The 26,097-nt window shown below is 36.3% G+C and overlaps 2 protein-coding genes across 4 annotated transcripts in view; one reads left to right on the top strand and one right to left on the bottom strand.

Annotated features, from left to right (window-relative positions):
* Positions 1-522: 522 nt before the first annotated feature.
* Positions 523-19,273, bottom strand: LOC128217752 (uncharacterized). Its single transcript, XM_052925116.1, has 14 exons — positions 19,123-19,273; positions 12,445-12,594; positions 10,895-10,998; positions 9,349-9,444; positions 8,214-8,321; positions 7,170-7,274; positions 6,804-7,021; positions 6,344-6,461; positions 5,885-5,908; positions 5,152-5,291; positions 4,711-4,846; positions 2,824-3,063; positions 2,515-2,592; positions 523-2,211 (listed from the first exon to the last, which is right to left on the bottom strand). The coding sequence occupies exons 1-14, from the start codon at positions 19,197-19,199 to the stop codon at positions 1,805-1,807; spliced, it is 2,001 nt and encodes a 666-aa protein (XP_052781076.1). The 5' UTR covers positions 19,200-19,273; the 3' UTR covers positions 523-1,804.
* Positions 19,274-20,466: 1,193 nt separating this feature from the next.
* The window catches only part of LOC128218374 (Fanconi anemia group D2 protein-like), a 42,438-nt gene continuing 36,807 nt past the window's right edge, over positions 20,467-26,097 (top strand). Inside the window, exons 1-8 of one of the 3 annotated variants that reach the window (XM_052926032.1) lie at positions 20,467-20,517; positions 22,776-22,854; positions 23,173-23,298; positions 23,544-23,608; positions 24,196-24,248; positions 24,540-24,587; positions 25,183-25,243; positions 25,958-26,013. In XM_052926032.1, the coding sequence (XP_052781992.1) occupies positions 22,797-22,854; positions 23,173-23,298; positions 23,544-23,608; positions 24,196-24,248; positions 24,540-24,587; positions 25,183-25,243; positions 25,958-26,013 (467 nt within the window). In that variant the 5' untranslated portion in view covers positions 20,467-20,517; positions 22,776-22,796. The other 2 variants (XM_052926033.1, XM_052926034.1) reach the window with 2 other exon arrangements.

Genomic DNA, 26,097 nt, shown 5'->3' on the forward strand with positions numbered 1-26,097 from the left:
AATCAGCAAATTCAATGGACTTGAATTGTTGAAAAAAAAATGGGCATGAGAATGCCGTAATCCAATTCGTGGAGCAACATGGTAATGTCATGCATCACGCATATGTTGCTAGATCAAACTTGACATAATTGTAGAGCACCATTGATCTACATGTCGGGCATAACAATTGTGCTGTTAACTTAAGGTTAAGGTCACATTTAATGGTCATTGCAGTCCAAGATTTGAAGCAAAAAGTTCTCTCAGCCATGAACCTGTTACTCAAAATTTCTAAGATGGAGGTGATGTTTACAAATATGGAATGCTAAAGCCGTTTTTCGCGGTTTTAGTGGGGGAACAAATCCATGCTGGGAAAGTCAAGAAAAAAAACAGTAATGGAAAACCTTAACCACTGGCTTTAACTTACGTTTAAAACGTAATAATGCACGTAAAACAATACAATATGATTTTTTTTTAATCAACCGATATTGAGCCCTAAATTAGTATAAACCATGTAGTATTCAACCACAACAAAACATTTTTGCACAATATTTATTTTAAAAATGATCAAACATATAATAGCAACATGAAGGCAAGAATTCTTAACAGTGTTGGGAGTTCACTACTTTTCCAAATGCCCTGGTTAAAACTTAACACGCCATTTTTATTCAAATGCATAGGTATGGTTAATCTAGGAAAGGCACATTATAATTTAAATAACAATTACTGTTAAAATTTTGGACGAATTACTGAAAATGGATAAATAATGGGGGAAAACAAGGAACATGACTAAACAAGTGGTATAGACTACAGCGGTACGACACATTATATTAAAATAAAATGGGTCATGATATACGTGAGTTTATGAGGTCTTGTGATATTCACACTGTTAACATGTTTGGTGAAAATGTCGGGAGAACACTTCACTGAATGTCCACATGAACTGACTGATGCGGAGAATCATATATCAAACATGAATATGTCTATAGTTTTGAAACACATTAAACTGCAAGGCACGAACAGTCCCAGTCTCCGATATTCGGAATATTACCCAGTTAAACCTTGAGCAATACTTGGGCTTTATACCACAGTTATTTAACCACGGTCTCATATGCTGAATATGTTCCTCTAAACAATAATTAGGACATACTGGATAAATAAATAAAGCACATGCCCTGGTAAATGTCTCCAGACAAACAAAATAAATGTTAAGTAAACACCATGTTGACCGTCCATCCACATGTAGACTTTTGGTTGCAAGAAACAACCCCCTGCACTAGTCCGCATTTGGTGGTTGCCTGTCAATATGGTTTGAACATCCACATTTCAGGAAATTCATTAAATCTCTTCATTCTTCCTGTAAAAATATGTTTTTAAGCCTCTTATATAGGAATATTACTAGCAGCATTTCATTCAGTTAGAAACGTTTCTAATATTCCATACATGTAGACTATTCAGTGTCTAGTAACATTCGAGTGGCAGATAACTGTGGTATTGGGCCAGTAAGGTGTGGATACAGGCATCTTGAGTAAGAACTACATAAAATGTCAATTAATGGCGCTGAATTAACAAATGACATGATAATTGTTTGGCTGCTGTCACAGGCACAGGCCTGTACAACTGTTATTGTAATGGTAAAGCTGCTTGACATGTTTCTATAGTTGCCACAGTATGGTTATGTAATGTTTCTTGTAAATGAAAAACTGCTGCTGCAAATCACTAAGCTAGTAGCATAGTGTTGTCTAAACAAAAGCTGAATGGTGACAATGATCATGAAACTCGACTCACTGAATCACGAACACAATAAAACACTTTATTCTTCAAAATTTCATATTTTCCTGTACTCAACTTTCAAATCCGTATGGGAGAATGCTTCGTTATTGTGACCTGTGTCGTCAATGTTCTCATAGAAAGGCTCCTGTGCTGATTTACTGGGAATCTCCTCGTAAATGGGCGGGTCTTCAACGGGCAACGCCCCCAGTTCATCGTACTGGTCAATCTGGTCATATGAGGGTGGGTTGAGGGGCGGGGAATAGTCCGGTAGGTTGGGGATCTTGGACTCATTAGCGTACGTGTGTTGGCCATTCGGCGAGCATATCGCGTATATAGAATTGGAGAACTCCGTGGTATTAGTTCTGCTTTCATCGGAAGCGAGTTGTGCTCTCATTTTGCGCATGCGTACAAGGAAGCAGACGCAGAAGGACACGGCCAACAACAGACCGATAGCTGATCCCACTGTAACCAACAACATAATGCCATTCAATAATTTTTAAACAGAAAAATAAACTTTAATTCTGTTGAGAACAGAGTATAAAATGGACTGCCTGGCGCTGGCAATTTATATTATTGCGCGTCTGATTCCGAAAAAGATCTCAAAGTGAAAACCTCGCAAACTTAAAATGGCGATCAAACGGGAATCTCATGAAAAATGCAACTGTGAAATATAATCATGCCATTCAAAATAATTGTTTCCTAACCATACTTTCTGACATTGTCCAAGCATCTTAGACATTCGTCACATGGAAACCCCACACTTACGTATTGTGGTAGTTGATAGACGAAGCCCTTCATCAAGTCTTTTCGTCAATTGTGAAGGCATTTCGTTTGAGCCCATGTCTGAAAACGAACAAGGATAACAGAGGCATCAATGCAAAGCATAATTTCTCCATCACCACCAGTGTTATGTTATTCACATCTACATTTGGTATGAATTGTGCTCAAATACAAATATACGCAATTCATTAAATTTCTCCAATTAATGTGGTAGCCGGTACCGAGGGTAAAAAAAGTAATAATAATAAAGAAGAAAGCAAAAAACTGACAAGAACAATGATAGGACTGACTTACTTTCATCAAATACTCTGACCAGGAAGGCGCATATAGCCTGGTTCTCGTCGTAATCCCAGACTATGTAGCTTACGGGATAAGCCCCAACACCCAAAACCTGGTCCCGAATCTCGCTACCGTCCGAAACAGTTCGGGCAATTCCGACATTGTCCGTGACGTCGGGATCTTGCCAGGTGATCATTTCTGTATTCAGGGCGTATATTTCGGCGGGACAGGAAGTGAATACGGGTGGATGGGGATCTGCAACAGACGATTATTAAAAAAGAGTGCTTGCTTAATAGCGTGAATGGCATACCCCTGTATAGAAACACGGTCGGCGATGCGAATACTTACATCAGATTCAAAGGACTGTCTAACAGTCTGTAAAACAATCAGGTCAGGGAATATACATTTAGAACACCGAACTTGCGGGACTTTCAAATACCCGCAATATGACCAGCCTCGTCATAATCGCACTAATCATTTGCTTTAGAAATCACTGTACTAAAACTTGTAGATGAAAAGTTCATTTAATTCATAAGCAACTTCTTTGACAATATCATGCGAGATTGGAACTAGAAACAACACCTTGGACATTGATTTTCTTTTTGATATTGTGGAATGCAAAATACTTAGTCGATCATCTCTGCATACTAGTAATTCAATAGCATGTCTTTGTTTTTGTAAGATTGTCATTAAAGTGACACTCTTATTCAAAATCAATACATACACATGTAAAATAAACATAAATTTTGATTGATACACCCTCAAATATTTACTAAATCATGCACTTATGGAAAATATTAATTACTTTAAACAATATTAAAACCGTGTATTTTATAGCTGAAAACGCAAAAATATTAAATGATTGGTGAATGCTAAAAGATTTACTGCGATCTACTATAGTCTCATATAAAGGTAGCAATTCCGTTTTTTCTGCACATTTCTTTCAAATTAATCTCCACATCCTCCATATGTTTTTTTTTGTTTTCGACATTTGTTCATTCTTTTTGGTATATTTAAACAATTGTATTAAATGTGTTCACTCTTATTTTGGGTGATAGTGCATCTTTAAGACGTAAACTTAAACACAAAACAAAACCATCGTCGTAATTACACAAGCATATTTAAAACACTGTGATTGGTGATTTTTGCCTCATAATTCAGTTACTTATGCAATTACTGTGACAACTCTGTTACCAGGTAGCTATTATTTCCTGTTGTGCTCCAATAATGCCTTGTTGCAAGAGGGAGATGTGCGCTTCTTCTACGACGACAATGGCTTATCCATGGGAGTCGACCCCAGTGACCCCAGATAGTAATAGTCTTGATACGTCGTAGTGCATAGTGCACAGCCATAATGTAACCCTGGTTAAAGCGACGCTGGATCTTGAATGTACTTCAGTGTATAATACTGTCCTACAGACCCCCACTAAACGTTCCTCCCGGAAGACGATTAGTATTTACAGCAGTGGGGCGGACAGTGGCTAAACATAGACATTCCAGTATGTTACGATTGGACCACGGACCCGCCGCCATTGTTACGTTTATATACATCAAGTGGGTGGCAGTATCAGTCACGATTGGTGATTTTGTTTTATAACATTACATGCACGGTGTTCATCAAATATGAATTTGTATATAATTAATTCTAAGGAAAGAACTCCCCATCCTTTACTGATACTGCCACCTGGGGTATATATCTCACATTGTAATAGTGCGATTAATACCCACTTTGGAGTACTTCATTCGTTGGTAGATATGTCTCATCTTTCTGGAATTCATTAAAAGTCTGGTGGAATCTGTTAACCTGTTAAATTTTACTAGAACTAAAAATAAATAAACCATGCTGATAGTCTTTCGGTATTATTTGCGAGCGACCCTGTTTAAATATTGCCAAACCCTCACCTCTGACGATGACCTTGAAGTGGCACATGGCGCGGCGCCCGAGAGGGTCGCAATGAGAGAACGCCGTCACGATGTGTACGTTTTGTCTCACGTCAGACGTGCCGCTGTGCAGGAAATGTCTGTCGCTGTACATAACCTGAAACGGCACAAATGTACATATCAAGGGATAATCCCTTGCACTGAATTTATAAACAATAGCATGCTAGCTTGTCTCACTCAAACAGTAGAATACTACCACATGAATTTTCGTGATAGTTGGCTACAAGCAAGCGGGCCAGCTAAAACTGTATTTCGTCGAACATATAGCATTCAATATTATATATTTATTGGGGAATATTCCAATATAATGACCAATGTTTTTATTCACTGCTTAAGAGGGCACTCCCCTACCATCTCCCAAGTATCAAAGCATTTACGAAATAATGTACTAATAGATTATACGTCTAATCTGTTTCCGTCGGCGTCAACGGCGGTCAGTCCAAGGTCGACCATAGTTGCAACCTTCCCACTGGCTGGCGTGTCCACGGGAATGAATCGCTCCGGACAGTTGATGAACTTCGGTGCTGGGGACAACATAGAGGCTGTAAAATAGCATAAATATATGCATTATTAAAATCACCCTGGAGCCTTTGAGATCTAATTTAACGCATTTAGTATCATCTTTAGAATTAAATGTCATTGGGTTTTTTCAAAGATTGTGAAGCAAGTTATAACAACATAATATTAATCGCTTTTGTTTGCACGATGTTACGCGAGAGTGTGGTGTTGTGTGTTATGGGGGTGGGGGGGACTCACTTGCCGGTTTGGAGACAAGTTGGTTTCCTGCGGTTAGTCCGGTGATCTACTACTGACATGTAAAGCAACAGAGCGATACACGTGGTATATTTGATTTATTGTTCACAATAGAGCGATACACGTGGTATATTTGATTTATTGTTCACAATAGAGCGATACACGTGGTATATTTGATTTATTGTTACAATAGAGCTAAGCCTGTTTTATTCAAAGACTTTATAAATATAGATATATTCAAAAGTCATGTTTTATATTACAGTCGTTTTTTCCAACGGTATCAAAATCGGCGATATTTCGACGGTAACTGCAGGATGAAATAACAGTTTCAAACAATTGTAAATTAATTACAAATAATGGAACTAAATATTAAAACACTTACATTCAGTTTCACTGGAATCGTTTCCTGCAGCAAAAATGGAAAGCATGTACTTCTGGTCAATATCTGTCTTTCAATATTTCTTCATTACCATTACAATTAAAAGATAAATGTTTCAGATTGATCAAAACTAATATTAATGTTGTTGCAAGCATGAATGAGAGTGTTACTAGAGAAAATCAATCTACATTATATACTACATTATATATCCAAGTTGTATCGCATGTATGCACTGTTGGGCAGGGTCTTCACTTTATATTCATATTTGGTTATTTTGTTGTTATTTAATATATTTGTTCATTTATTTATTAATATAAAACGAAAGAAAAACTCGGCCCGGGTCATGACCTTTAATCCAGCATACCACGGCCGATCTAAGACACTATTGGCTGTGATCTAGCTACGCCGGAACAATCAATTGGTTTGAAATAAGTATTATAATTGTATTAAAATCTCCCTTACCCGGGCAGATCTTACAGCAGTGGTCCTCCACCAGGACGGGTTCTACCCCGCCCGTGCACATATTCCTGCATTCCATTTTTGTGCACTTCACCGCGCCCGACATCTGACACACGCACCTCTGCAAAAAATAAAGAACGACATAAATATGCTCTATAGCTGTTGTGTGACTACCATACTTTTAACAAGTAATAGCTGCTTTCAATAAAAAAAATCGATTGAAGAAAGCAAACAGCAGCAACAGCAACAGAACCAGCACCAGAAGCAGCGACAACAACAAAACAACCGCATTATTTGTACAACCTTACGCAATTTTAGCAACATGGTGATATAGTTTTTGTAAACAGGTTATATATAGGTTTAATACAGGTATAATGGTTTGATTTACCCCGTCCTTGTACATGTATATTGTACCACGAAATATTTAGTCAGAGAAATGTCTTCAAATGAAAGCGAACTTTACCTCACAAGCTGAAGGTGTAAACACGTCTCCGGCTGGGTACACCTTGTCGTTATGACTGCAGCTTGGCACATCGGGTGGGCGACACACGCCGATGCAGCCGTCAAAACAACAAACGTCACCGGAAGTCATGCAGTCGGTATCGTTGGTACACATGCTTTTATTGGGGTCACAGGTCTTGTCAGAATGTCGGGTAAGAGGTGGGCAACGGGGATTGACAGCTGTAATCAGTATCAACAAGATTGGGGTGTGACTTTAATCGCAAGCTGCATTGGTTGAGCCATGTAAAAAGAGCTCATTTTATCGTAGGGTATTGAAGCAATTGATACATGACAGATACACTAATACACTTATATAGCGATGACTTACAGTACTGGCATCTGTCCCCCTGGAAACCGGCCTGGCACCTGCACGTGGCGAGGACACCGTCATGTACACACTCTCCGCCGTTCTCACAGCCAGCACCACACTTCACTGTCATATATAACACGTTTTCAAAATGTGAGCATATTAATTAAGTCTTCTTTTTCCCCCCGTAACCACAGGCATCTGAATCATTGTTTGTCATTAAAATCTTTTTGCGTTTCTTTTTTGTATATCAAAGACACTAAATATCTTCAGATGTGTTGTTTATCTCATTGTATGTACCCAGAATGGTTTTAAACAATATTTTAGTGACAAACAATGATTCAGATGCATGTGCCCGTAACTAGCCGGGTTTTTTTAATACTATTTCATTTCTAGCGGTCACTGAGCGTGCAAATTCGACGCAAGATTTTGCGACAAAACATCAGTCCCCGTATTTTAATTTGCACCGTGACGTCACGCCTGAATACCATCATTTCGATGCTGCTCTTACTCCCAAATAAAATTTACCACAATACCAATAATAACAATAAGATAGTTTAAAATTTCCAAAAAGGATGAATAAATGTCGAACATAATGGTTCTTATGAAGGATACCGAGTTTGATTGGAAAGAAATGAGCAAAGAACACAATATTTCTACCTTATGAGACTATAGCAGACCGCAGTAAAACTTAAAGCACTCACCAATCGTTTCATATTTTGCGTTTTAAGCCATTTATTACACGGTTACAATCGTGTTATCAATAATTAATACTTGCAAATGCATTATAAAGTATCAATCAATATTTATGTTTGTTATACATGTGTATGTATTTATTTTGAATAAAGGGGTCACCGTTTAAAAAACGACAATGCATAAAGCAATGCATTGATAATTATAAACGTGTGATGCACATCAGACCGGCCTGTAAAGAAACGCCTTAATCTGCAGCTTACCCACATTAATTTCATACAGTTCCCATACAGTAACCATCTGTTACTTTCAAAGACAGGAATGCTAATCTATTATAAACTTACGTCAAAGGTGTCGATAAAAAATGAGTACCTATATCACAGTGGTCGCCATAGAAACGGCTTGAACTGCAGATACACACAGCCTCGTCGTTCACCAGGCCACACGAGCCCCCGTTCTCGCAATGACCCTCGCATTCCGCTGGAAGGAATGGTTTTAATTGTATGATTTCCCTTTCAGTGTTTGTTGATATGTTGTTTGCTAAAATCGTCCAAGTTTACATATTTTGTATATGAGAAAAACGCACTGCCTACCCCACCCTCTGCCAACATCTAAACCAAATAAATATCGGTTCGCATCCTCTTACGTCAAATCCCGGACTCGCCCCTGCCAATAAAGTATTCCAATGATGTCGTTGGTATCTATTCCAAACATAACTAGAAATGTGTCCATAGGACACGGATGCCCCCACTTCGATTTTTTGTCACAGAAAATAAGCCATAATGATTATTCAGGATAATCTGCACAAGGGCAAATCCTTTTCAAAAATTAGATCGGATAAGATATTTTTTAAGTATTGTTGGGAAATAAAGGGCCCTAACTCCTAAATGATTAAAGCGATTTCCATGGCTATCGAACTTGATCAAGGTATTATGGTCACAAACATGTGTTAAAAGTTTGGTGAGGATTGGACAAACAGTTTTCAAGAATTAGATCGGAAACAATCTTCGGGACGTATTTTTCAAGTCTTTTTTTGCAAATAAAGGGCCGTAACTCCTAAATGACAAAAGCGATTTCCATGGCTATCGAACTTGATCAAGATATTATGGTCACAATCATGTATGTAAAGTTTGGTGAGGATTGGACACATACTTTTCAAGAATTAGATTGGAAACATATATTTTTGAAGTATTTTTGGCAAAAAAGGGCCGTAACTCCTAAATGACTAAAGCGATTTCCATGACTATCGAACTTGATCAAGATATTATGGTCACAAACATGTGTTTAAAGTTTGGTGAGGATTGGACAAACGGTTTTCAAGAATTAGATCGGAAACAATCTTCGGGACGTACGTACGTACAGACAGACAGACGTACGTACGGACAAGGGCAACCCTATATGCCGCCACTTTGTGGGGGCATAAAAAGGACAGTGTTGTTAGCAATACATTCTAAAACGCAAGTGAGCATTTGAAACACAAACCATGTCAACGTATATTTGGACTCACGTATTTCACAGCGCCGTCCGGAAAATCTGCCTGGACATTCACACTTCGTCCCGTTCCATTTTCCGCCATTCTCACACAGCAAACCCTCCGTTCCGTCTGGAAAAAGGGAACCCGAATCAGGTTTGGAGAACTATTATATTGACGTAAAACACAGATTGTTTTGTGTTAAGCAGTAATTCTTTCATTGTGACACCCCCTGTTCCGTCCGAAAGGCTTTGAACCAGAATTGCGTCCATATGTGTGTTGATAAAATATAGTTTATTTTTTATTTTTACTTGCGTCGATTTATACTTGTATTCGTGTAGGAAAATATCTATTTCATTTAGACATCATTATCCATAACTTGTAATCGAATCCGCAGAAACAAATTAGCAAATAATTTTTAATAATATATTTTTTTTATTGTCACTACATTAATTACGGATTTCTTTGTATATAATCAGTATTTTTTGTTAACAACTATTTTGGTTCCCTGTTTCAAGTCTTTCTCTTTTAAATGTGTCTTACATAGAAATAATTTGCTTGAAAGCCAAACTCTCTTATCGTGACTACTAGTATAGTGACTAGTGACTTCTATAGTTAATACTTTCATAATTTTGAAATTATTAAAATGGGTGTCCTATTTTTATTGAAACATCGATGAAACAAAGTCGTAGTTATTGTCAGTACATAATTATTATCTAAACTCTATGTATGATCGAGAAAGTCACAGTCCAGTTTTGCAGAATATGTTCCAGCTGACTTGGGGCATTTTTGTACACTGGTTTTGGTTTTATATCGGTTTCACGACCTGTGTACTTGTTGTAACAGTTTCATGTAAAATGAAACTATCGAAACCCTTTCCGTGGGCGTTTTCTTAGGTTCGTTCCATTAAAGAACTAGTAAACTTAAAAAACCCATAGTGGACAGTGATCCCACACGCGTACGTGTTGGACCACTATTTAGTTTAAAAAGGCAAAATACCATTTGCGATATCATTGTTTTGAAGAAATTCAGAAAGAAATGCTACATGCAGATCTCCACCATGTTGTTGAAACTGTACACAAAACCATGCATTCGTTACTTTAAGTTAAACTTTCGAAACAGGTTTCCAAACCGCCATCACCTGTAGAACCAAAACTGAATGTTGTTTGATATCAACAAAAACGCCCTTAGATTATAGGTTGGAGACAAAATTATAACGTTATGTTTGTTATGTTTGTTAACTTTGTCCTCTTCAGTTCTTAACGATTAATTCATTTCAATGGCTAAAATGTAGGTTAAATCTTATCGATTGAATACACGAAAACTCGCCATCATCAGCACTGTGATATAGATGTACGCCTTTCATCCACGAGGTCCCCTGCCATGGCAGGTTCTCTTAGCATCTCAAAAAGGACACAATTTATGGTTATTCCAAAACAGGAATCCCGACTCGATAGTTATTCTAGATCTACGCTAAAATAAATACGTATCAGCTAAACAAACACAGAACCTCCCATACGATAGTCGACCACCAGCGATACATGGCTAACTAATTTAAGCAATGGCAGCCAACAATCCATACCTTCCACACAGTTGCCCAACAAGTTGGGTGAGTACCCCGCGCAACAACCAAGGAGACTGCACGTGTACATGAGGCATGGCACGCTCTCCCATCTCACCTGCAACCTGAAACACGTGCAACACGAGGACTTCAGAACGGACACACACGCGGACATGATATTATATAGAATACAACCAACAATGAAATTGTAGATAGGCAATAATTAAGTACTAGGATAAATCATTTATGATTTCAACTTTCACAGGTGGTTGAATGTCCGCCTACTGCCACCCATCCGATACACCCTTAGTTACTGAAGAGGTGGAAAATAAATGATAGACTAGGTACGGCACTCCATCCCGAGTTATTAGGATTATACACGAGCACTTTGGTATAACTAGTGTATTCTTTTACTTACGAGGGTTGAAAATGACGTTACATTTTATACCATGTTGTCAAGGACAACGTTCGTTCAATAAATAAGTGAAAAGAGTTGGAATAAATCCGCACGGTAGTTATATAACGGGAGGTTGTATTCGACTCGCGTGGATATGTGCAGATTCGGATTTCGCGAGGCGCCATTCGAGCGAAATCAAAATCTGCTGATGTCCATCAGAGTCGAATACAACATCCAAAACGCAGTAATAATAACCATTTCATTGTATACATTACCTACGACCTATTAGACGACACGGTATAACATAATTAATTACATCTTTAATGACGGACTATTACGTTTTTTGACGTCACTCAAACATCGCGCAATCGTACTGGAATATGGCCGTGTTGCACTAGAGTGAAATAAGGACTACCGTATCGCTTGCAGACTAATGATGGGAATATAAAAAAAAAATCATATTTAACAATGAATATAGGAACATCATATTTTCAACGATACGATACTTACTCATGACGTCAAACAACAAGTAATAGCACGTTATAACCATGATATATATAAATATATATATATATATATATATATATATATATATATATATATATATATATATATATATATATATATATATATATAGTAGGGATGGCAACGAGTAGTAAAATTGGTACTCGAGTACTCGGACATTCTTTCGATCGAGTACTCGAGTACTCGGAAAATTGAATTTGTTTTCGGGTAAGGCAAGATCGTGTATACATGTATTATTCATGACGTATATTGTGAATAAGGAAATAAGGGCCCTTTGTTGACAGTCACAACTAATTTATTAAGGTCAATTGTATACACAGCGGGGATTAGAGGGACGGTGAATTGTCCTCTTGGCAACTAACAGATCTGATACTTCGTCTGTAAATCGTGTATTTGGTGATTTTTATAGACTTTTTTTTTAATTTTTTCCGAGTACTCGAGTAGCGATTTGGTACTCGAGTACTCGAACGATAGATCGAGTACTCGGGTACTCGTTGCCATCCCTAATATATAGTGAATAAATTTATTGATGTCGACGTCATTTATGATATAAACTTCTTTAAATATAAGAGTTTTATTATTCAGTGGTGAATACTAAAAGTTCTGCTTTGTATCATGTTTTAAACATGCCGAAGTATCATGCACTTACACACAAAAGTCCAGAATGCCAGGATCACACCCCTCTACCACGGATACAAGGCACGTGCGGTCCTGCGTGGTCAGCTCAAAACACTCGTGCGTCACGGTGTCCTCGGACGGGCACATCTGGTTCTCGTTTGGCTTCCAACGCCGGCGCCATCTGTTCCGGTCAACAAATATAGTGAAAGCAACTTATTCAATGGGCGGTGCCGATACGCAGACTCGGAGAAATTGTTTGCTTGTACAATTTTGATTATAGCAAATTTCCAATGTCGTATGTTGAACGAAGCTGGCCGCTGAGGTTATTTGCAAGTTTTTCCACAGTAACAGTGGTTGACGCAAAACAAAGTAAAAGACTGGTTATAGATTATGACATCGCCTCGCTAGAGTGAGATTCCTGGGTATTTTCCATATGATCCAATTTATGGATTTGATGGTAATTCTTAGCGCCAACCAACATGAGATGGCGTTAATGCGTATGTTCAAACGTGCGTATGTTATATCTGGAAATTCAGTTGTTTTTTCTTAAAACACTGTTCTGTACATTATTGTCATCTATATTCTCACCAAATAGTATACGAAGATTTCAAAAACTGAATACATTAGAAGGAAAGTGTACATGTTGTTTTCTGAATGCCCATAGAATATATTTGTTCATGGTAAATATTTTTTTATTGGTGCATGCTGTTGATACATGTCGAGTTATTATTTCAGTAGATGCTAAAATAAAATATTTACCATATGCATGACCTTCAACTACCATGCATAGCCCGTCATCTACCATGCATGCTCTTTCATCTACCATGCATGGCCTTTCATCTACGATGCATGGTCTTTCATCTACCGTGCATGGGATTTCTTCTACGATGCATGGCCTTTCACCTACCGCACATGGCATTTCCTCTACCATGCATGCCATTTCGTCTACCATGCATGGCATTTCGTCTACCATTCATGATCTTTCATCTACCATGCATGGCCTTTCGTCTACCGTGCATGACCTTTCGTCTACCATGCATGGCCTTTCATTTACCGTGCATGGCATTTCCCCTACCATGCATGGCCTTTCATCTACCATGCATGGGATTTCGTTTACAATGCATGGCCTTTCATCTAACATGCATGGCCTTTCGTTTACCATGCATGGCCTTTCGTCTACCATGCATGCCATTTCGTCTACCATGCATGGCCTTTCGTCTACCATGCATGGCCTTTTGTCTACCATGCATGGCATTTCGTTTACCATTCATGATCTTTCATCTACCATGCATGGCTTTTCGTCTAACGTGCATGGCCTTTCGTCTACCATGCATAACCTTTCATTTACCATGCATGGCATTTCGTTTACAATGTTTGACCTTTCATCTACCATGCATGGCCTTTCATCTACCATGCATGGCCTTTCATATACCATGCATGGCCTTTCGTCTACCATGCATGGCCTTTTGTCTACCATGCATGTCATTTCGTCTACCATGCATGGCATTTCGTCTACCATTCATGATCTTTCATCTACCATGAATGGTCTTTCGTCTACCGTGCATGGCCTTTCGTCTACCATGCATAGTCTTTCGTCTACCATGCATGGCCTTTCTTCTACCATGCATGGCCTTTCGTCTACCGTGCATGGCCTTTCGTCTACCTTGCATGGCCATTCATCTACCGTGCATGGCCTTTCGTCAACCATGCATGGCCTTTCGTCTACTATGCATGACCTTTCATTTACCATGCATTGCCTTTTTATATAAACAATATAAATATAATTTAGAACTGTTTGATAGAGAACGGTGAATCCTTATCTGGAACATTGGATTCATAAACAATGCGCTGACATGGATAACGTATTTAGACATTTGTTTTAGTAAAATCTACTATACACTTCAAACATACCTGACTCGTATTAAATTTACTTTCAGGTAAGACCGCTAAACCAGATGCATTTGCAGAGTATAGTTTATGTTTAAGGTCTGTTTCTATAATGATAGGATCCTCGCGCAAAATTCCTCTTTAAATGAATTCTTTTTAACTCCTTAGATTTGGTTTCCCCAAACCTCTCACGAAAGATTTAACATTGGACTTAAAATGCGTCAAACAAATGGCATACTACCTTTGGTTTTAAGGCATATATATAGTTTAAATAATAACAGCATCAGTGGTAGCAACCTTAAACCAATATGACAATATCCGCACATATCGAATATATAACGGGTATCTACCTAATTTGCCATAAACAGTGGCATCTCTATGGAGGCTATTCGTTGCCAAAAGTCCAGACGTGTAATTCCCACAATATGCTTCTTAATCGTACTAAATATCTCTTACATTTGTCAATGTAGACGTGCTATTTGTTGTTTCTATTCGTCAGTTTTTTCGTATTGATTTGTCATTTGTCACTAGCGGATTTAGAGGGGGGCGCATACGGCGCGCGCCCCCTCTAAAATCGTCAAAGTTTACTTTTTATGTCAATTTAGGAGATAAAAAATATAAAATACGCCCACAATGTGCTTCTTAATCGTACTAAATATCTCTTACATTTGTCAATGTAGACGTGCTATTTGTTGTTTCTATTCGTCAGTTTTTTCGTATTGATTTGTCATTTGAAATTGTCATTATAGTAGTCAAAATGTATATTTGTCAGATCGACCTTGTATAAACTCACTAAAACATAGATCGTATAACTTGCCTTTAACAATATGATGATGTAATTTAGAAAGCCGAATCATGCATATGTAAAACTGCAATCCTACAGTCGACACTCGCATTCGTAAAATGAACATTTGCAGTCCAACAAGTCCAGGTTTACAAAAGTCAATTGACAAGTTAAGAATTACAAGGATAGACGATTTCGCCTATACCTTATATGGTAAATGTCACCGAAAGAAACGAAGGTGAATGGGCGGAGCTAACGAATCAGATTTTCTTTCGTTTATTTCCGTCGAATCAAGCAAGGGAGATAACATCTTCGCCTACCTCCATTCGGATCTCCTCGGCCATTTTATCGAAAACAACCTCGGATGTATGCCGGTTCATCAGTTGAAGTAGTTCGTAAATTTTTGAATAATATCATTAATTAAATGTAGTGTTTAAGAGTTGTATTTATTGATATCAGTTTAAATTGATTGCCAGTGAAGGGTTTTATTGTAAACATAATTAAGATTCCCAAGAGTTAAGTCATAAAGTTTATCTGCTAAATAAGATTACTACGCGATCTATTTGCAGCGGACTTAAACGTACCACTTTTTGAGTATGTAAACCGTCCAAATACATCCGAGGTTGTTTTTGAAAAAAAATGGCCGAGGAGCTCCGAATGCGCCTACCTCCTGTAAATTCCCGGTTGTCAGTCCGAGTACTCTCTCTTTATTTCACAATAAAAACTAAAATTAACTTCATCTTTTATTTTATTTTGACGATCAATGTTCCTAAATGGGTTATAAATCACCATAATATTTAGTCAATTGCAGTTGGGTGTATCTGAGCTGGGCTCACGGATCCAGATTTATACTGCCACTGTCAGTTGTTTTTACTTATATACCCAAGCAAGCAAAAATTGTTCATTTACTTTATTTACAAGTGGACCATGGGCGGGTCGTTCAGTGTGTGTGTGGGGGGGGGGAGCTGTAGGGCCTGTGTCCCCCCCAGTTGGCCCGCAAGTAAACTTAAAGGTTAATTTATTTTTCAATATTTCTCAGAAAAGAAGTTCTTAATTACGCCATAATGCACCAATTCAGACTAAAAATATTTAAAATATTCTAGGGGGAGTACCCCTAAACCCCACTTCCCACATTTTAAACATATTAATGTCATGCCCACTGGAGGGATCATGTCCAAAAAGTTGTGCCCCTAAGTAACGCCCCTCTAACGCAAGTCCCTGTTCAAAACCTGCTCCAGCAAATCCACGAAACTTTTGATGGACATCATAATGATATCCACCTAGTTTTGTCTGATGTTATATATTTACTATCTTAATAAGCATGTATGGTGTAAACGTGTAATTTCAATACATCATTGAAACAAAATATCCATGTGGATGGAAGAACAGCCCTCCAACCCACTTGTGTCCCCCAGTTATGAATTACGGGATCTGCTACTGTGAACCATAACAATCAAGTGGGGGATTTCAAGAACATGAAAAAATAGATATCGTGAGTCTTAGATTAGAAAAACAAACGCGCGATTTTTCCCCTCCAAAAGGGCTAGGTCCGCTTCACCTAAATGTGAAAAAAAGCCCTGACTGTTGAGTGTGGGTGGGGTATAAAAGGTAGCAGCAAGTAATAATTGTTTATTAGCAATAAATTGACTTCATCATTAAAATACTTTATTAATTACCCATAAAATAGTATTCGTTACAGTATAATGTACGAGTTATATGAAGTTGTAATCTAAGTGTATTTTATCCATACAGTTCCAGCTACCAGGTAAGAAACCTTTGAGGCATCTTAATGAATAATTTCAACTTAATGAAAATTTAGATTTTTTTCTTCGTAAATTTTAAATTATCTAATATTACTATAATAAAGAAAGTGTCCCCTAATGGTAGAATTTAAAATAGTGTTTATAGTAATTTAAAGCTGCACTCTCACAGATTGACAGTTTTGACAACCTTTTTTTGTCCCGGACTCGGCTGATTTTGGCAGCAATGCTTTCTATACAAATAATAAGATTACTCACACTAAAACAGATCTAAATTGTTTGGAAAACTGCCGACATTTTTCTTTTTTTTTTAAAACGTTACTGTACTGTAGTATCACTTTTAGCCATAAAACATCAATTTGCAAACGTAAAACTGAAAAACTGTATCTGATCTTTTGTCAGCAGTCTTATACCACTGGTATCCAGACATTTACGCAAAAATTGGCTAATTCCAAAATAAAAAAAATAAAAATAGTTGTCAACACGGCCAATCCGTGAGAGTGCAGCTTTAAAAGAAAAATAAGACAATGGGACTTTTCATTCTTGAAGTATAATTTAATGCTAATGACTTACATTTTGTTGTGTTTGAGTCAAGTATCATTTTGCATACATCTCATTTCATGTCATATGTGCGTATTAATTACTATTATATAGACAAAAACATGTTGTAATATCATATATTATTTTATTCGACATGAAATAATTTATAATCCATCCTGTTTCCAAATCATAGTCCATAATGTCATAATATAGATGATTCGTAATGTCCATAATAACGTTCGCAATGTCCATGGTCCAATGTATCCATAATTTGGTTTAAATAGAGCCGAGTGATAGCGGAAATTTCCGAAAGACGTAAGGAGGAGTTAAGACATGGTTAAGGCAGAGTTAAGACATGGTTAAGGCGGAGCTATCTATAAATAAAATTAAATTCATCTCGTAAACATGTTCAACTGCGAATGAAAAGTCACCACCATACAATGTACTTTGTAGAACTACGAACTGAAATCTGTCTTCTACACACCGCAATGTAAACCTCGGCATGTGACATTCACAGAATGACGTGTGTTTAACATACACAACTTTATAAACACGACTGAATCGTCTGTTGAATAGATCAACGAGAATAAAACTCCAATTGGTACAATGAAAAATGAAAATGTGCAGTGTAAAATGTAAACATACAAACATGAGTTGGCGGTTGTAAAATGTAAACTGGTACATCATCAATGTTACAAACCTAAAATACACACATACACGTCTGGACTTTTGGCAACAAATAGCCTCCATACATCTCAAGTACTGGTTTTGACTCTTAATAATATTTACAAGCGTTTAAATGAATTCTTTCTAACTCCTTAGAGTTGGTGTATCCCCAAACCGTCTGCAGAATGTTTTAAGATTGAACCAACAAATGCTTCAAACAATTGACACAATATTTCTGTTTTAAGTCAGACTTATGACATTTACAAAGTAAAACATCCATTGCCTTAGGGCTTTAGCAATCAAATGTTCTTGATTAAGGCTAAAATTGCCAGTATTATTAAACACAACACATATTTACTAGTAGTTAAAGTCGTTGACAACGTGTGTTTCCTAGTCATTGTAAATCCATCTTTCATTGGGCAATAGCCCAGTATTTTGCTTAATTATCTAAATGGGTTTGAATTTCACCAGGAGATTTGCCAACATGTTTACCCACTTTAAAAAAACCGCATGTGTCTAACATACACTTCTAGAAAACATCAGCCAGTAAAATGTCCTTCCTCTATGCTTGGAAATCATATAAGAATAGCGAGTTAGACATCCGTTGGTAGCAGCGAGTATTTAGAAATATCAACTGAAAGGTGTAAATGGGAATACATGAATAAATATACTGAGTGTTATATTTAGATGAAACAAAGCCAAAACCTAAATTTTATTCTTCAGGGCACATGTTTATATTATCGGTGAATTTAAAACTAAAATTTATTCGTATAACTATTTTGATAACTTGAATTCTAAAAAGGGAAGTTCTATTTTGAGGATAACATGGGCTACATCTGCTTTTCAACAGAAACTATTTTAAGAAATGGTACAACTTTGAAATAAATATGAACACTGAGAATAATTATGAAAATTTCCATATCTAGCTAAATTTCAAGTACAATTTGTTAGACATAATGGAAAAAAGCTTTAGCTTATTTGTTGTCACCTTTATAATATTAAACTAAACTGAAACTGGTTACAAATGTAGTAACAAGAAGGAAGGAAGATTTGTATATTAAACAAACATTACCCATGCGCTGAAGTGATGGTATAACTTCCAAAATAGGCAAAAACAATACACAATCCGACCCGAGTTAAACTGTACATTTTAATTAGATCAATTCACATGACTGTTATGGATAAGATTAGGGATTCATGCTAGGTAATGAGTAATTTCTCCAGCTGCCGCCACTCTGTTGATCAACACTTCCAATCATCGCCCGTCCATAGATGTGCGTCTCATTTTCCGATATCAGTTTTCATTCGACGTTTCCTAGCGACAATGGGTTCTAAGTATTCCCCGGCAGGTGAAAATCTTGAAAAAACCCATTGATTAATTGATGAACTAATGATTCATATGTAAAGTATGTGTAAAGTCAAAATGAACAAATGCGAATTAGTTGAACTGGTTTAATTTGCCATATTCGTATCCAGCAGCGAAATGCATAAAACAGAATTTTTTTCCACATGTTATCTTACCTGTCTATTTTGCTCATAACAGCAACTAGTTTTGTTCATTTATCCATCTTTAACAGACAAACAGACGAATTGTTTTTGTCCAAACATGTTAATATCAGTTTCTTGACAAAACATGATAGTCATCAGATACTTTTAGTAAGATCACAATGAAATATAAATAAAAATAAAACATAAAAGAGAAGAAAAGTGTTTCAAAATATAAATGATAAATACAATGTATCTAAATGAAAACGTGAATGGTATATAACTGAAATAACGGGATAATAGTGATGTGGGAGGCTAATGTCATACATTACTGTATAGTCTAAGTCATATTATATTTATCGTAGAATTTCTTATAAGAAATGCTTCGTTTCTAAATTCACTTAGATTTCTTGTTAAGTTAAACCTATTATTGGTCCCAGGTCTAACCAAAGCAAATTTTTGTAAAATAATATCTAAAGACGAACAATAATATTGTTCGGGGAAAATCACGACTATCAAATATTGAAAGTATTTTTCTTTTTTTTTTATATTTGAAAACAATAATAATTTTATAAGTTGAATAAACTTCACTTTTTTTTATTAAGATCGTATTTTCTATGTCCAGACTCACACATGTATATGAACTTTCAATATCAATAAATTTTTCGAAAAAGACCAAAAAAATAACTCTGGGAAAAATAATAATTATAATAAAAATATAAACACCACCAACAACAACAACAACAATTTAACAATATTATTATTAGTGTTATTATTGTTATTATTATTATTTATTATTATTATTATTATTATTATTATTATTATTATTATTATTATTATTATTATTATTATTATTATTATTATTATTATTGTTGATGTTAGGGGAGGGCACTGCGTAGGATATTGAGGCTGACCGTTTGATAAGACTGACGTTTGACAAATGGCGGCAAATTGAAGTGAAAAACAAAACAACACATCTTAAGTAAAAAATTGATAATGTTTTTATTTAATATTTGTTCGAAACGCAAATAAACGTATAGTTGTTGATATGTTTTATGATTTTGCTTGTTGCTTAATTTATCAACTAGAGCGATTTTTTGTCAAAGTTTCTCCATTTCTGAGTACGCGGAATTACATTACATTTATAAATATTGACAGTTTAACGATAATAACAACACGAGGGAGGGGTGGCACAACCGTCACCGCAGATTATGCGATTTAATTGTCCTGAAAAGTTCCAGTGAAGGTACTGTCAACGTTTATTTTGATCAGGAAATGTATGTAGCTAAAATAATGAGCGCTAAGGGATAAAGTAAACCTTGGAGGAAAATGCGCCTGGTGTGGGGCTCGAACCCACATCTGCCAGAACACAAGCATGGAGCTCTAACCAACTGAGCTTATCGGGGGCTGGTTCTACCCCACACACTACACTCATCCCCCAATTAATCTTTTAGGCAGTCGGAGGCACTCCTGCCATTTACCGCTGCCACCAGTAAAGTAAACCTTGGAAAAAAGTATGCCCGGTGATGGGCTTGAACCCACGACCGCCGAAACACTAGCACGGAGCTCTAACCAACTGAGCTAACCGTGCAGCTGGTTCTAGTCCACACACACTACAGGGATACTTATTGTTTTGACATTTCTTATGTATCCCTTTACACCACAACTCTTCCCCATGCGCCTGCCATGTTGCAAGACTAAATGTCGTGTTGTCTTGCAATGCCATATGATATGGCATAGTAAAATGCACCAGCCATGCTTGTTTAATTTTTTTTAGGCAAAATGCCATTTAGTCTTGCAAATGACTGTGGTCTTACAAATGCACCAGCCATATTGGTTAGACATACTGCCATTTAGTCTAGTAAATGCATCAGCCATGTTGGTAAGACATAATGCCATGTGGTCTTGCAAATGCACCAGCCATGTTGGTGAGACATAATACAATGGGGTCTTGCAAATGGACCAGCCATGTTGGTAAGACATAATGCCATGACTGTAGTCTTGCAAAGGCACCAACCATATTGGTTAGACATACTGGACATTTCATTGCTACTTTCTTCCCTTTTTAATGTACTGACACTGTTCAAAGGTCAATGTCACATTTGCGGCATTCGTCATATACTGTGACAGCTCTTGTTTATTATAATTCAAAGCATTTCTTTAGAAACCTTTTCTAAAGAAATGCATCAAAGTTTTCAAACTGGAAATGTTATTTGATGTGTCTTGGATTTATCTGCAAGCTGGTATTACATGGGACAATATATCAAAACATTATTCAGTTATGTATGAGGAACATTCCGGCTGTGAACTGAATGGTATTCAATGAGAGGTGAAGTGTTTTTCAATTTTCATAAAGTATTTAGTTGTATTCTCGTCTTCTATCACTGCAACACGAACGTATTCATTCCGATGTTTATTTCCAGTGACTGGTTTCACTCAGAAGCTGTTAAAAGGAATATGGTGGCCAAAATTTTACAGTAGCAGTTGTGCTACTGGTGTGGAGGTTGTACAAGAGAGCATAAATAGATAGGACAGTATTATCTTAAGTCTCATATTTTACCAATGTGCAGAGAAAACCAACATACATAGAATCACATTCACGTTTTCCTAAGAAATGCTTGAATTTTTTATACAAAATGAACGAAAGCCTTTCATGATCAAATTAAATGTTTACCTTACCATAACTGGAACTTTGCAGTACAATATTCTCGCTACACCAGCGGTAATGGTTGTGCACAATTCGCCACCCTGCAACAATTTATGTCGTCTGCAACTATTCAACATGATATAAAGATTGTATTAATAGATTTAAAACCAAATGTTTTATGAAACTGGTGACTGATCAATGTCTCCAAATGTTGGTACAGATGTTTCTAATGCTATAGTCGAAATTATTAAATATTCACTTTAATGTTGCAATAGAATTAAAAATGGTTTGATGTGACACAGTCACATAGCCATTTATTTTGTGTAAGTACATACTAACCTTAAACATTTTAGCAGTCCACAATTTCGAACTAATAGATTGGCCAGTCACTGTTTATATCAATTAATTTATACCTGCTTTAAATCAACGATGGCTATTGATTTACTGAAATAAGTGTTTTAGAAAACTTGAGAAATACTAATACTGCCTTCTTATTGGACAAAAGAAAATTATTTATAAATAACTTTGCCCACATATACTTTATGACATACTTGCAAATTGATTGATATTTTAAAAAACAGTTTTCAATTAAGACAGGACCATTTTGCAGAAGCATGGTTTTGGACAAATCAACATCTCTGGTGAAAAGGAAGGCTGGTGAACATCAGAAAGGTGAAGCTTCCTACTAGTCTTAGTGTCGGTGGAAAAAAGACATCAATTCTTATGGAATAATTAAACGAAATACTAAAAAAGAAGCTTCAAAGACAATTATATGTCAAGTAAAATTGACTGTTTGCACTGGGTTTTGAAATATCAGAAGTATTCCAAAGTTGTTTGGTTCATCAGAATATGAATGCAATTGGTGGCATATTTGTTCATGGAAAGAATGGCAAACGTAGTGTAAATATTACTTGTTGGGTTCAATGTGTATGTCATGTATCTGTCTTGATTGAAATATTCATAGTTAAGTTCATATATTATGTGCTGTAGGCCCCCAGTCGAAGAAGAGGAAGGGTTCAGGAGATGAAGATGTCCATCAGTCCAGCAGTTTGTTCTGTAAGACATGTGTTAGGGCAGGACTTCAACTAAAGAATGGCAACAGAAACAATGTACTCTGTAAGTGATCACACTGCCCAATTCATAGTATACCTCAATTAGAGTTTGTATCTGGCAATGTTCGCCTAAAGAGTAGAAAGTGCAGGGTTTGATCCTTAAAAGATGCACATAACAATTTTTGCAGTTTGTTGCAATTGGCGCCAATTTTAAATAACAAAATGCACAATAAGCCTCAATGTCATTCTAAATTTACCTTTGTCATTGAAAGATTCTTAAGTGTATAGTTCAGTCATGTTGTTTCACAGCTGTCGAGCCTGCAGTGTTCCAGAAGAACCTTCAGAAAGAGCTGAGAAGTAAAGGTGGAGAGGAGGTTTGGCATTTTTGAAATGTTTATGAAATAATAACTTTTTGATTTGTGATTATAGGTATAAATGTAGGAAAAAATAAATATGGAAGTTTTTTTACTTGAAATTAAAAAAATCCTTTCCATATGATGAAAATAACACACATAATTATACATGTAGATGAAGATGAATCTGGTCCTTAAACAGTCAACAATAAAGACTTTTAGATGAAAATGCCTGAATTCTTATAATATTGCGGCATAAGCATTTTGAACAACCCCTGCTATATAAAATTCTGAATTTGAGCAAGCCAGGAAGACATTTTACCAGTGCAGGGCTTGCTGGCTTGTGTTAATGTCAACCACTGTTAGATAAGATATGAGGTATGTGTATAAGCTTCTATATAAATATCATGCAGAAACTTTAATAATTCGAAAATAAGACCTATTTAACTTTATATTAAAAAAGTGCATTATGATAATGGTATGAAACATTGCACAGAAATACATTTGGTGCTTTAATTTTTACTTCATTGCTTCCATAAATCAAAATTAATTACTTTCTTGTTAATTATCTTACAGATTGTATATTGATTGCTTTTGGAAACTTTCAGGTGCTTGAGCAGTTCAAAGAAGGCTTTGAGGAATATATAGAAGATACAAAAAGGTACCAAGTCAAAGTTGCTCCTTCCTTATATATGTCAGTATCATGTTTCTGAAGGTCCTTAAGCTGCCTCTCTTTTCTACTGATTGATTAAATGACAAACTGATGAGCTAATTGAGAATTGATGTTTGTTTCAACTTAAATCAAACTAATGCTGTGTGTATGTTATTACTTAATAAATGTTCCTTTTATGCATATACAATAATATCATATTCTTAAACAGGATTTTTTCAACATTTCACAGAAAATGATTGTTATATATGTATGTGTTCTTTGATTTGTATCTTATTTCAGATTCCATAAGAGTTTATTGCCAAGTGTGAAAGATACTGAGAATCGGAGGTATCTATGACAACTGTTTAATACTTTCTAATAACTGTGGCTTGTTATGAAATTTCTTACTTTGGTTATATAATGCTTTGTTTTATAACTGGAAATTCTTGTCACTAAGTATATATTGTTATCACTAAGTATATATTGTTCTGGTGTGAATGTTTATATTTGACCTGATGATAGTCAGTAATTAAAGCCTGTTGATGGCTGCTTTTATAACGTTTCAGTTGAGACCCGCCATAAAGGGCAGAAATAAGAATCACACTAAGTCACAGTCTCTGTTCTAAATTTAAAAAAGGATCTGTGATCCAATTAACATGATCCATGCTTATTAGTTATTAAAAGTATAAAAAGAGGTAAATTGACCTGTTGCCAAAGCTGTTACTGCAACTTGTCGACATCATTTGGCGTGTTTTTTCAATTAATCCATTTGAGAAATGGGAAATGCAACCATGTGCTTTTATTTATTTATGAAATATGATCTTGTTATTGTTCAACTGATTTTTTGACTGGCATCTGGTCAATTCAACTAAATAGGTTGAAAATGGTTATACAATATGGTTTGGTTCCTATGATATACATGCAGGTTTCTTGTTTGTTGCAGTGGCCATGGTTGTGTTCTGGTCAGTGTGGTCAAGCTGCTGTTGGGAGTGGACATGATTCAGGTGCTCAACTTGCTTAAACATGCTTAATAGATACATCAATATATCACTCCTCCAACTTGAATGTCGCTACGCCATTGGTCAAAGACGCATTGACCCCATATTTTTCTAAATTGGGTATCTTACCAAAATGGCGTCTATTTTCTAATGAATAAATGAATGATTTCCCATACATTGACAGGGTTAGTAGGTGACCCGATCATAGAGAAACGGCGCGCAGGAAACTATATTTGCCCTCGCCCAATATAGTTTCCTTTGCCCTGTAAATTTCATTTTGGGTCATGAACTAACCCAGAAATTGTGGAAAATTTTATAAAAACCTCTTGTCAAGATAATTTCCTAAGAGCGAATTTGGCACAGGATTTAACTCATCCGTTTTTTGAATAAAACAAAATTATTATTGTAGCCATGTTGGTGAGGTCGATGGGCAAAAACATCCTTGGCAAGAATTATTAAACCGATTAAGATATTCAAATTAAACTTTGAACACATGTTGCCAGAGACAATATCAACTGTACAGCAAGACCCGTAACTGTTGAGTTATGCCTCTTTTTCGACTATAAAAACAATTGCTCCTCGACACTTGTTCCTTTATCAAGACAACTCAGAATGTTTTGGCCAAAATTTACCACATCAAATAATCACTTATTAGAAACAAACAAATTTAAATATTAGCCCGTTTGATTAGTCTTTGCATTTTTAATTTCCCCATTTCAGCCGGCGTTAATGCAGGTGTTGTGTGAGAAGCTACCTGAGTTTATGGCAGAACAAGAGTAAGTCTGCAGAGAAATGTTACATCATTTAGTTCTAACCATACACTATAGGACTCCCTATTCTGAGATGAACTTGTTTATTAT

Source organism: Mya arenaria, chromosome 14 (assembly GCF_026914265.1).
Source record: "Mya arenaria isolate MELC-2E11 chromosome 14, ASM2691426v1".
Lineage (NCBI taxonomy): Eukaryota > Metazoa > Mollusca > Bivalvia > Myida > Myidae > Mya > Mya arenaria.

Bases quoted from the DNA above. Each gene is read 5' to 3' on its own strand.
- LOC128217752 (XM_052925116.1), bottom strand. From the start codon at position 19,199: ATGTACAGTTTAACTCGGGTCGGATTGTGTATTGTTTTTGCCTATTTT. The intron at 4,847-5,151 runs GTATAATCTATT...GTGCCGTTTCAG, and splicing joins CCGACGGAAACAGATTAGAC to GTTATGTACAGCGACAGACA. The intron at 3,064-4,710 runs GTGAGGGTTTGG...CGTCTGTTGCAG, and splicing joins CTTCAAGGTCATCGTCAGAG to ATCCCCATCCACCCGTATTC.